Source organism: Rhinatrema bivittatum, chromosome 2 (genome assembly GCF_901001135.1).
Source record: "Rhinatrema bivittatum chromosome 2, aRhiBiv1.1, whole genome shotgun sequence".
Classification (NCBI taxonomy): domain Eukaryota; kingdom Metazoa; phylum Chordata; class Amphibia; order Gymnophiona; family Rhinatrematidae; genus Rhinatrema; species Rhinatrema bivittatum.
This window is the reverse complement of record NC_042616.1, coordinates 808,515,197-808,528,110: the sequence shown is the minus strand read 5'-3', so window position 1 is coordinate 808,528,110 and position 12,914 is coordinate 808,515,197. Positions and strand designations below refer to the sequence as shown.

At 48.8% G+C, this 12,914-nt stretch overlaps 1 protein-coding gene across 2 annotated transcripts in view; it reads left to right on the top strand.

Moving 5' to 3' along the window:
- Positions 1-12,914, top strand: part of EEF1D (eukaryotic translation elongation factor 1 delta) — a 200,331-nt gene that overhangs the window by 169,221 nt on the left and 18,196 nt on the right. For both annotated transcript variants that reach the window (XM_029592196.1, XM_029592195.1), the window contains 2 exons: positions 7,177-7,286; positions 8,473-8,718. In XM_029592196.1, the coding sequence (XP_029448056.1) occupies positions 7,177-7,286; positions 8,473-8,718 (356 nt within the window). The remainder of the gene's footprint in view (positions 1-7,176; positions 7,287-8,472; positions 8,719-12,914) is intronic.

Sequence of the window (12,914 nt, the reverse complement as noted above, 5' to 3'; positions counted from 1 at the left end):
AGAGGCCTCGATCAGACTTGGCACCGTCCACGTCTCGTTCGCAGGCATCGAGGAAACCCTCACCCTCTCGGGGTGTGGGAGCCGTGATCCCACCGGTTACGGTGGTCCCTCCGGCTCTGCCTCAGCCTCCCTCTCCCGTCGAGCCGGGTATTGTTACCCCTGGTCTCCGGGCTGAACTGGACCGGCTGGTCCAGGAGGCCATCGAGAAAGCGATGCAAAAATTCCAACCTCCATTGGCACCGTCTCCGGCACCGATTCCGGCACCGCCACCGGCATCGACCCCGGCACCGACTCCGCCACAGAGGAAGGAACCGACCACCGAACCTTTGGTGGAAGCGCTGGCACCGCTACTACAACGTATGGAAGCACTTGTACATGCCCTTCCATCGATGATTCCAGTAGCACCGACAGCACCATAGTCTCCGACTGGATTTTCATCGGCGGGAGAAACACCGTTCCTGATTCCCCCTTCCGGGGTGGTCCCATCGGTGCCTTCTCGTATATCTCCACCGATTTATCCTTCGGCTCCATCGATTCCAAGACCGGCACCGACTCCATCGGCAGCACCGAAACCCTCGATGCCGTTTCCAGTGCCGATTGTACCACCGGTTCCTCCAAGGTTTCCTTCGATGCCTTCGGATCCTCAACCAGGTCCATCGGGGCTTCAACCCCCAAGTGATCCCTATGATACCTGGGGTGATGATACATCTTCTGACACAGATTTACCATCACCGCCTTCTCCTACAGAGAGTAGAAAAAGATCTCCTCCAGAGGATCTCTCCTTTATTAATTTTGTAAAGGAGATGTCCGAAATTGTACCTTTTCAGCTGCAATCTGAGACCGATGACAGACACCAGATGATGGAACTGCTTCAATTTTTGGACGCTCCAAAAATCATCGCTTCCATCCCCATTCACCAGGTGTTTCTCGATCTCTTAAAGAAAAACTGGGAATCTCCTTCATCTGTATCACCAGTTAACAAGAAGGCTGACTCCACATACCTCGTCCAGTCAGCACCAGGCTTTCAAAAGCCTCAACTGGATCATCGCTCTGTTGTGGTTGAGTCCGCACAAAGAAAGGCCAAGCGTCTAAAGCCACACTCCTCCACTCCGCCTGTCAAGGACAATAAATTCCTGGACAGTGTGGGACGGAAAGTGTACCATGGAGCTATGCTGATTTCTCGCATAGCCTCATATCAACTCTATATGACGCAATATAACAGAGCCATCCTTAAACAGATGCAAGATTTTGCTGACACTTTACCTGACCAATACCAGCCACAGCTTCAGGCCCTTCTTAACAAAGGGTTTGAAGCGGGGAAGCACGAGATCAGAATGGCTTATGACATCTTCGATGCCTCCACAAAGGTTTCAGCTACTGCCATCTCGGCCAGACGTTGGGCTTGGTTAAAGTCATCCAACCTTCGCCCAGAGGTCCAGGATCGTTTAGCGGATTTACCCTGCTTAGGGGACAATTTGTTTGGAGAACAAATTCAGCAAATTGTAGCTGAATTAAAAGATCACCACGAGACGTTAAAACAACTTTCTTCTGTTCCGTCTGAGGTTTCCTCCAAACAACCACTTAAGAAGGACTCTAAGAAGTCGTTCTTTCGGCCACGCCGTTACTACCCTCCATCGGCCAGGCCTCGTCCAGCTCGATCCTCTACTAGGCCTCAGCCGCGTCAGCCTAGGAAACAAAGGCCTACTGTAGCTCCTCCTCCTGGGCCTGCGGCTGGCCTTTGACTCCCCTGTAGGGAACACATGCCAAACCCCTCTTCCAGACATTCCTGTAGGAGGTCGACTGTACCATTTTCTACAACCTTGGTTGCAGATCACCTCAGATCAGTGGGTGCTAACAATTATCGCACAGGGTTACCACCTCAACTTCATAACTCTTCCGGCAGACTCCCCGCCTCTTCAAGCGTGGAGTCTATCCACCCATTTGGCTCAATTACAACAGGAAGTATCTCTTCTTCTGCAATCAAATGCTATAGAACCCGTTCCTCCCTCTCAACGAGGCAAGGGATTCTATTCCAGATACTTCCTAATACCAAAGAAATCAGGGGGACTACGTCCCATTTTGGACCTTCGAGCCCTCAACAAATACCTTCAAAAAGAGAAGTTCAAAATGGTAACCCTAGGCGCGCTGCTCCCTCTGCTACAAAGAGGGGATTGGCTGTGCTCTCTCGACCTCAAGGACGCTTATACCCACATTGCGATCACACAATCCCATCGCAAATATCTGCGGTTTCTAGTAGGCCACGACCATTATCAATACCGTGTCCTACCTTTCGGTCTGGCTTCTGCCCCACGAGTCTTTACCAAATGTCTCGTAGTGGTAGCAGCATTCCTAAGGAAGGAAGGTGTCCACGTCTACCCCTACCTGGACGATTGGCTAATCAGGGCCTCCACCCAACAGATTGCTCAATCCTCCCTAAAATTGACAATTCAAACACTCCTTTCCTTAGGGTTTCTTGTCAATTACGAGAAATCTTGCTTAGTCCCGTCTCAAACCTTATCCTTCATTGGGGCAGACTTGGACACCTTACAGGCAAAGGCTTACCTTCCTCTTCAGAGGGTCCACACCCTAATATCCCTGGCTCGCCAGCTCCAGTCTCAGAACACTGCCACGGCTCGCCAGTTCCTCATTCTCCTAGGACACATGGCATCCAGTTCCCCAAGTTGGGGCCCATTTACCATCACTCTTTAAATAATCCTTTGTTCTGTTAAAATCATAGAAACATATAGAAACATAGAAATGACGGCGGAAGAAGACCAAACGGCCCATCCAGTCTGCCCAGCAAGCTACGCAGTTTATCCATTTTTTTTTTTATCTTCCCCCCCCACCCCTTTTTTTCTCCCCCTCCCCCGTCACTATTGGCTTCCAGCACCCTCCGGCCCCAATTCCCTTCCACCCCTCCACCAATGCAGAGAGCAGTGCCGTATCCGCATCCCAATGAACATCCAGTTCAATCAGGGGTAGCAACTGCCACAATAAACGGCCACACCCCTGCCCCATACTCTTACCCACCTCTGTTTTGCTTGTTTGTTTTTTGTTTTTTTGTTTTGGTTTTTTTGTTTTTTGTTTTTTTTTGGAGATGGCAGCCCTCCAACCTTCCGCTTCGTGAAGGTGGAACACAAAACACTATGGCCCAAGGCAATCTTTATATCTTAGGCTGTGTTTACAGATGCCCCTGTAATCCACATTCTAGCCTGAAGTTCTGACCATTGCCTTCTGCTCTTGTGACCCTATAATTACGCATCACAAATTGCTGCCAGCTTCAACTGCTGTCCAGGTGTCCTTGGAATTCCTCCAGGTCAGGCTCAGTAGGGCATTTAAAGTTCACATAGCCAGAAAGGCTAAGATAGCAGAGGATTCTGGGTCATTTGCCGTCTCCATGTTTATTTATTTATTGAAGGCTTTTATATACCGAATTTCTTTATCTCAAGCTCAGGCACACACATCACAACAGACATCTACGAGTGAATCATTTCCACATGGAAAACCCTACGTTCCATAATATTGGCCATATAATCAGGTCCAGGGAGGTTAACTCTCCTATCTTGAGGCCTACCTGCATATTCCAATCCGGCAAGAACATCAACATTTTCCTATGCTTAGTGGTACTAGGTAGCCATTATCAGCTCCAGGTACTGCCCTTTAACCTGGCCACCCCTTCCGGAACATTTTCCAAGATTATGGTGGTCGTAGCGGCAGCGTTGAGAAAAGAGGGAATCCTGGTGCAGCCATATTTGGACAACTGGTTGATCTGGACAAAGTCCATGGAAGAGAGTTTCCAGGTGACAAACAGGATGACCTCCTAGCCTCAGGACCTTGGTTGGGTCGTAAACCTGGACAAAAGCAGTCTCAAATCCCAGAATATTTGGGAATCCGGTTTGACATCAAGCAGGGAAAGGTCTTCCTCCTGACCACACAGATGAGGAAGTTGATGTCCCAAGTGCGTCTGAACAGAATACACCCGGCAATATGGAGCTATCTTCAAGTCCTCTGTTTCATGGTGGCAACCCTGGAAGTAGTGCCGTGGGCGAGGGCACACATCCGACCACTTCAGCGCTCCCTGCTGTCACATTGGATCCCACTGTATCAAGACTACTCGATTCGCCTCAACTTACCGATGGAAAGTATGCTCTCTGCTCCAGTGGTGGCTCCAGGAAGCTCATCTGGGCAGGGGTGTACCCCGTCCCCTTCGAACTGGCTAGTCCTCACGACAGATGCGAGCTTCCGGGGCTGGGGAGCTCACTGAGGAACTGATGGCCCAGGGGCATTGGACCAAGGAAAAGAGGTCCTCTGGAATATAAACTGCCTCGAAGTCCATGCAGTCAGATTGGCATGTCTATAATTCAGCCACAGACTCCAGGGTCAAGTGGTCCGCTTAATGTCTGACAACGCCAACCACGGTAGCCTGCATCAACCGCCAGGGTGGAACCAAAAGCTAGCAAGTGTCACAGTAGATGTATTTCTGCCCATTCTATAAGGAGATCCATCTACAGATAACCTCAGCCTCCCACATCATAGGCAAAGACAACATCAGAGCAGACTTTCTAAGCAGGAGAGTCTGGATCCAGGAGAGTGGGCATTGTCAGCCAAAGCCTTTCAGCTGGTAGTAGATCGCTGGGGTCTCCCGTCCATCGACCTGCTGGTCGCGTGTCACAATGCTCCCTTGCGGCCTCCACCGCATCACACCATACTCGCCACAGATGCTTCCAACAGGGGATGGGGTGCTCACCTGCAGACTAGAGGTCTGTGATCTGCCTAGGAACGAACGCAACAGATCAACCTGCTGGAACTACAAGCCATTGAAAACGCTTTCCGAGCCTTTGAGACAACACTCCGAGGAAAAAGGGTCATGGTCCACACGGACAAATCAGGTGGCCATGTTCTACATAAACAAGGAAGGAGGGTCCGGTTCGTGAAACCTTTGCAGGGAAGTGGTGAGGATCCTAGAAGGGGCGATTAGCAAATCCATCACCCTACAGGCCACCTATCTGCCAGGCATCAACAACGCCAGGGAAGGACAGATTGAGCAGAATCTTTCACCCCCATGACTGGGAACTCCTTCAGGACGTGGCAGACAGATTTTTTCAAACCTTGGGCCTGCCACGCATCGATTCTTCACTACAGAACTCAATTATAAGGTGCAGACCTTCTGCTTAGTGTACCCCAGCTCCCAGAGACTAGCGCAGGATGCGTCCATCGACTGGACGGGGGGGGGGGGTGTCTGCTGTAACCCTCCTTCCCCCCCCCCCCCCCCCCAATATCCCTTATTTCTCGCACAGTCCAAAAATGCATCACGGACAACGCAGATCTCATTCTCATCGCTCCAGCATGGCCCAGACAACCATGGTACGCATATCTGGTTCAATTATCAGTGGACCGACCAAATCCCCTGGGCAACAGCCCCCCGCCTCCTGACCCAAGAGGGAGGCTTCCTCCTCCATCCACTTCACTTCTCTCTGAATCTCACTGCGTGGAGATTGAAAGGCTGGTATTCATCACCTGAACCTTTCACCCCAGCTGCAAGATATCTTTCTTTCCTCTAGAAAGCCCTCCACAAGAATAAATTATTGATGGAAATGGGCCCATTATGCCTCTTGGTGCTCTGAGAGCAGGACAGACCCACTCACTTGTCCACCTGAGCAGTTATTGGACTATCTCCATTTACTCTACCAGAAGGGGCTAGCCACGGCCTCAGTCAGATTTCACCTCCGTGCCATAGTAGCTTATCATTCTCTGCACAATGAAGCACCAATCTCTTGGCACCCACCCATTTCAAGATTCATAAAAGGAGTTTTATGCCTCTGTCCTCCGATCTGGAAGCCTCCAGTTCCATGGGATTTGAATATTGTGCTGGTGCATCTGATGTTACCACCCTTCGAACCACTGGATACTTCTCATCCCAGGTTCCTCTCCTGGAAGATGCTGTTTCTAGTCGCACTTACCTCTGCAAGACGTGTCAGTGAGCTGCAAGCCCTGGAACACTACTCACCATATCTGGAGTTCTATCACGACAAGGTTACGTTATGTACGCATCCCACTTTCCTTCCTAAAGTGGTCTCAGCTTTCCACCTCAACCAATCTATTACCCTTCCAACCTTCTACCCTAAGCCACATAGTAATGAGGCAGAGCGTAGACGACCCACGCTGGATTGTAAACGGGCACTCATTTACTATAAACACCGACCGCAGGACCTCCCAGCTTTTTGTGTCGTTTAACCCTAATGCTCCAGTACTACCAGTTTCCAAAAGAACCCTTTCGTCTTGGATCTCAAACTGCATACAATTCTGTCAGAAGCGCTCTGAGTTTGTCTTCATCCCCAAAGGCGCACCAAGTCTGTGCTATGGCTCCTTTCATTAGATACTTCGCAAAGGTGAACTTTCTGGACATTTGCAAGGCTTGCTACATAAATTCACCTTACTACTGCTTGGACAAGCACACCGCAGCAGACGCAGGAATGGGCTTAGCGATTCTCAAGGCGGGCACTTAAGGCTGCAAAGTCAAAAAATGAACTCTCCGCATACCTTTCATTACTGTCTTGAGCGCCTTACTTAAACTCATCATTGGAACATGATCAAGAACTTGCGCTCAAGCCATTAGCTGGGGACTTCCAGACAGCATGGCTAATTCATGCTGCTTATCTACAGGAAAAGAGCAAGTTTGCTTACCGTAAATGGTATTTTCCGTAGATAGCAGATGAATTAGCCATGCTGACCCTCCTGCCTTCCTGGACAGTTTACTACTTTTCATCTGCTTGGACACTGACTGAGAAGACTGAGGGGAAGTGGGGGAGGAGCCAACAGGCACACTACACTAAAAGACTCTGTGTTCTAAGAGAGCTCCGCCCCCTAGCCATCCGGAGGACGTCCCAGACAGCATGGCTAATTCATCTATCTACGGAAAACACCATTTACAGTAAGCAAACTTGCTCTTCAAGGAAAGAAAACTATCAGGTAAGATTAAATTTCTCTTTACTAATCTATACCAATTTCCTGTTCTCATGCTTTCTGGGCCGCCTTGTGCAATTGGTGGTCCACCATTCTTCAGTTATCTGCAGTTTGAGGCCATCTGAGCTTCATTGCTTTTTCCTTTGTTCAGATGATATACTGATAGAAAAATCAATAGCTCAGTACTACATTACCTCATCTTTCCTCTTATAGTCGTGAAAGATCTTCAGCTGGCAATTTCTAAACTGGAGACTCGTCTGAAGCACCTGGAGACAACTTCTACCTCACATCCGCTAGCAGTAGTGCCAACCCTTCAGACACAGGTAAACATATAGCAGACTTCAGAAACCTTGCTATCTCATAATTTGTTTTGTAATCTGAATCCATTTAAGTGCATACTGAAAGTGACTCTGGCATTTTACCCTAGTTTCCTGTATCCACACTCACCAGGGACAACTTCTGTCTGTGATCTTGGGCAAGACTTTTATCTTCCTTTTGCTTCAGTTTATCCATTATAATTGGTTAGTAAGAAACCTTGTTCCTTCTCCCCATGAACTTCTGAGGTGGTTTTTATAATGGCCTTAAATTTTAAAGCAGTCTTTTTAGCAAGCTGCATCCTATTTGGATAAAATTTTGTTTAAATCATAGTAACATGGTAATAATGGCAGAGACCAATTGGTCCATCCAGTCTGCCTAGCAAGTTTCTTATGGTAGTAACTGCTGCTTTGTGCAGGCTACTCCCATACTTTTTGCTAAGGCCTGCAATATTTACAATCAAAACCAACTTAAACCCATAAAATTACTGCTAGCAATATTTTTACAGGGTGAGCGGCCTTATTGATTCAGACATTGCTGCTTGAACATGCTTTGCTTTTGGACTTGGCCATAGAAGCAGTCCTGGGCTTTTTCCCCTAATATCTGCGTATCAGTACCATAAAAGACAGACTAGCATCACTGCTAATTAGCTAGAGGTAGTAATCCCAGTGTCTTCTTCTGTTAAGGTTAGTAACTGCTGCTCCATGCAGATTGCACCCACGATTACTGCAAACCCCAATGATTACTACAAGGTTGTATGGTTTACAGTAATGAAGAACTTCTGGCTGCTCGGTCATAGAACTGAGCCCAGCAAGGGACAAAAACAATTTATCCCTGGTCTCATGCACTGTCCTCCTGTAACACATGCACATTAATAAAATAAATAAATAAACATAATGCACCTTTCACGAGTATGTCTTCAACTGGGTAGCAATTGTTCAACAGACAACTTAACCAGCCTCACACTGTGAAGCTTGAGATTTTTTCCTAAAAAAAAGTGCGTATAAAAACATCCTGCTACTTCAAATCTCATCAAATGACTGCAGAAACAGCAGATGGGTGCCAGTGATGCCCATGTTTCTCAGTGCCTGCTGCCTTGTGATCTTCATGGTGCATTGTTGGTAAATGAAGTCTGCATGTCTCCCACAGTACACTGTTTATCATGGGCTCCCTTTTTCTTTTACCCCTCCACAGGCGGTTGCTGCCCCAGTAAAGGAGACTGAGATCTATGGTGCTGCTGCTGCCCCAGTTAGAGAGATTGAAGTTGCTGGTGCTGCTGCAGCAGCAGACGACGATGATATAGACCTGTTCGGTAGTGAGGAAGAGGAAGACGAAGAAGCCAGTAGAATCAGAGAAGAGAGACTGCAGCAGTATGCAGAAAAGAAATCCAAAAAACCTGGAATTATCGCCAAGTCATCCATTCTTCTTGATGTCAAGCCGGTGAGGACTTGAAAAGTTTTATTTATTGCTGTTGTACGGCATGAGTGCACATCAGTTTCAGCGATGGGATCAATGACTGTACAGAGGTGGTGGTAAGGAATGGAGCACACAGTGTATTACAGAACAGTTAAGCAGGGTGTGTTTATTTGGAAGAGGTCTTCTTTCATACTGGTTAACTGAGTATGATAGAATGGATTAAGGCACAGGACAGCAGAGAATGTATGTATGACAACTGCAGGGCTTCTCAATATTGGGTTTTTGCTAACCTGTAGATATTGTCATAAACAGCAGCGGTTTGGTTCATACCAGTACCCCCATGAGTCATATTATATCGGTAACTGAGGAGCAGGAACATGAGCTTAGAGCTGACACAGGTCTCCCACATAACACAGTAGAGCACTAAGCTCATGCCGGTTTGTACAGGGCTAATTTTTAATCATAAGATTTGTAATGCCTCACAATGCATCATAAAGCATTGCTTGCTTACTTTGATTCTATTGGGGTACTTATTTATTCCATAATCTGATGCTGTGTGAAATAGGTTTCTCCATTTCTCAAGTACTATAGTCAGTTTTTCCAGTAAATAAAATATGTAAATTGATCCACTATTGCTTAAATCATTATATGAACATTCATTGTGGATATGTTTAACCATAGAATATAATATCAGCTAGTCCTGCCTCCTACTGGGGGATATGGAGCCAGGGGTACATTTGGCTGACTCGTGCTCCCTCGCCACCAGTCAAAAGCCCGTAGCCAGGGCTTGCTGGGGAGCTGGTTGAGGCCTGGGTCCTCGCTGTTAACTGGAGCAGATGCTGGAGCTAGTGCACGGTGAGCAAGCTCAAGGGGGGCGGGGGGTTAAATATTTCCTCTGCCTGTAAAAACTTCCTGGAACTTGGCCTGGAAGATTTCCTGACAGAGGAAGTGGCGTTTGAAGCGCTAGCAAAGAGCTGTTGGAGGGTTTCATAGTGGTCCTTCAACTGAGCCACCGTATCCTGGACCTTATCCCCAAAGAGGTTGTCACCTGTGCATGGGAGGTCAGCCAGCTTCTCCGGTGCCTCTAGATGGAGGTCAGAAGCCCAGAGCTAGGCCATTCTACGGGTGCAGACGCCCACGGCGACTACTCAGGCTGAGATCTCAGACATCATAGGTGGACTGCACCTCATGTTTGCCAGCCTCTAGACCCTGTAGGGCGATGGCAGATAGCGACTCCTGTTCCCTTGTATGTACCTGGGTTATGCCTCCCTTCCAGCAGATGGAGACAGAGGAAAAACTCAAAGGGCACCCTCACTTAACCTGGTGTGCCACCTGCATCCCCTCAGTATTTCTCTGTCTCCAGCAGATGGAGGTGGTGCAAACCCTGCAGTCTTGCCCTGATTCTGGGGTTAAGGCTCTTTCCCTTTAAGAAAAAAAACAAGCCATTAACAGACGCAGAGACTTTAACTCTGAAGCAAGCAAAAGTAAAAAAAAAAATTTAAAAACAAAACAGAGAAGCTCTTCTGATCCTCCTGGGGGAGTGGGGGGGGGGGGTAGGCAGGTCCTGCGGGATCATCCCCCCTGGTAGCAGGAGTAGGAGCTGGGGTTGGTTACCCTGCGGGGCTCCTGGCAGGTAAGGCGCCGGGGGGAAAAGATTACCGGTGGTCCGGCCCCTCTCTCTACCATGGCACTGCCCAGATTTAAAAAAAAAAAGGCTGAGCAGCCTGTTTCAGTTCTTTTCTTATTGGGTGCAGTTATCGCAGTGTGTTTCTCATTTTATAGGCTCCCTGCCATTTCCTCCCCTTCTTCGATGCTGCGGCCATCTTGTTGCGCCTGCAGGGAGTCCTCGAGACACTCCCGTTCAGGCATTTGCTCGCACTGCCTCCTCTGGAGCCTTGGCCTGATCCGTTCCCCCTCAGCTCGGGAACGGCAGCCATTTTAAACACATTTGATGAAGCTATGGGGGCAGGGGAGCTTCCTCCAGCCTTATTCCTGGTTCTTGCCAGTCCTGGGGATCCTTTTGATCAGGACCAGGACGATTTTGAAGGAGACACAGGCTCTCCAGGGGGGGGGGGGGGCACATCCAGTTCTAACCACTTTTCATTGGATATTGTCCTCCTTATTCATAAAGCTTTTTTAGCTTCGCAGTCTCAGCAAAGTGGTGCTTTGCCTTTGGAGCCAAGTGCCAAGATATCCCAGCGTCTCTGCAGGTTGCAAAGTTGCGGGGGTCCCTGATTTGAGGCGGTGCTGCCCTTCCGGAGGGTCTGGACACTGGGGCTGCAGACGCAATACTTTCTGCTTTGCCTCCTGCCAGCATGGGGTCTGAGGAGAACATAGATTGCCATACTGGGTCAGACCAAGGGTCCATCAAGCCCAGCATCCTGTTTCCAACAGTGGCCAAACACTTAAGTATATTCCATGCTACTGATGCTGGTAATAGCAGTGGCTATTTTCTAAGTCAACTTGATTAATAGCAGGTAATGGACTTAAGAACATAAGAAATTGCCATGCTGGGTCAGACAAAGGGTCCATCAAGCCCAGCATCCTGTTTCCAACAGAGGCCAAACCAGGCCACAAGAACCTGGCAAGTACCCAAACACTAAGAAGATCCCATGCTACTGTTGCAATTAATAGCAGTGGTTATTCCATAAGTAAACTTGATTAATATCAGTTAATGGACTTCTCCTCCAAGAACTTATCCAAACCTTTTTTTAAACCCAGCTACACTAACTGCACTAACCACATCCCCTAGCAACAAATTCCAGAGTTTAGAGGAGGACCTGGAAAAGCATGCTTCTCTGGATGGAGACCATTCAAAGGTAGTCCAACTGTTTCACAAGGAAGAGTTGGAACCTCTTATTCCCTCTCTTAACAGAGCTCGGAGTGGAACTTTCTCAACAGACCACACCACAGGATTCTGTGGACCCGGTCCTGGTGGGGTTGCAGGCTCCAAATAAAGCCTTTCCTTTCCATACCATGCTCCAGCAGCTGATGACCCGGGAGTGGGACATTCCGGATGCCGGCTTAAGAGTTGGTCGGGCTATGGATAAACTTTATCCTTTGCTCGAGGAGTCCCTGGAGCTCCTGAAATCCCCCAAGGTATAAGCTTCAGTATTGGCTGATACGAAGCGGACCACAATTCTGATCGCAGGAGCGCGGCTCTCAAGGATCTTCAGGATAGGACGCTTTTGAAGTCCTTCTTAAGCGCATCTTTGAGGTTTCAGCCCTAGGTATCCGAGCGGTAGTGTGCAGTAGTTACATGCTGCAGGCAAGCCTCCGATGGGTCAACAATTACTAACATCCAGGGATCTAACTCCGGGCGAGTCTGAACAAGCGGAACGCTTGGAAGCAGCGGCATATGGCGCTGATTCCTTGTATGATCTCCTCTGCACTTTCTCTCGTACCATGTCATCCGCCAAGAAGATGCCTGGAATTGGCCAAATGACCAAATTGATCGAGCAAGTTCGGCGCTGCTTGTTCCTCCTGTTACCCAAAGTTTGGGACTATCTTCAGACGTCCATTCTGGAGGTGGTTCCCTAGGCTTTTGTTCATATTGAGACCATTACAACGAGTGTTGCTTTCCTGTTGGGATCCCATGTCTGAGGAGTTCCAGTGCCCTCTACCGCTCACCAATCACGCCAGTTCCAGTCTTGGGTGGTGGCTTTGCCCACACAACTTGTCTCGCAGTGTAGACCTTGAGGTCCCGAACTGGATAGTGGTGACCACGGATGCTAGTCTCTCTGGCTTGGGAGTGGTCTGTCAGCCCACTCAGTCCAGGGCTGCTGTTCCCCGGAGGAGGCCAGCTGGTTGCTCAATCATCTGGAAACCAAAGCAGTATGACTGGCTTTGAAACACTTTCTCTCGTGCCTACACAATCAGGCGGTCCGGGTTCTGTCCGACAATGCAACGGCAGCCTACAATCAAGTCAAGCCATAGCAGACAAGGTGGAACAGCTCATGGCTTGGGCGGAAAAACATCTTGTGCTGCTGGTGGCGTCTCGCATCACCGGGAAAGACGACATACAGGCGGATTTCCTGAGTCGGAAGCACACAGATCCAGGAGAGTGGGAACTTTCGGACCAAGCAATGAGTCTAATTTCCTGCTGGTGGGGGACACCCCACATTGACTTGATGGCGACGCGAGACAATGCCAAGGTCCCCTCGCTTCAGTCGCAGAAGAGATCACTGCGCAGAGAGTCAATGCACTGGTGCTTCCCTGGC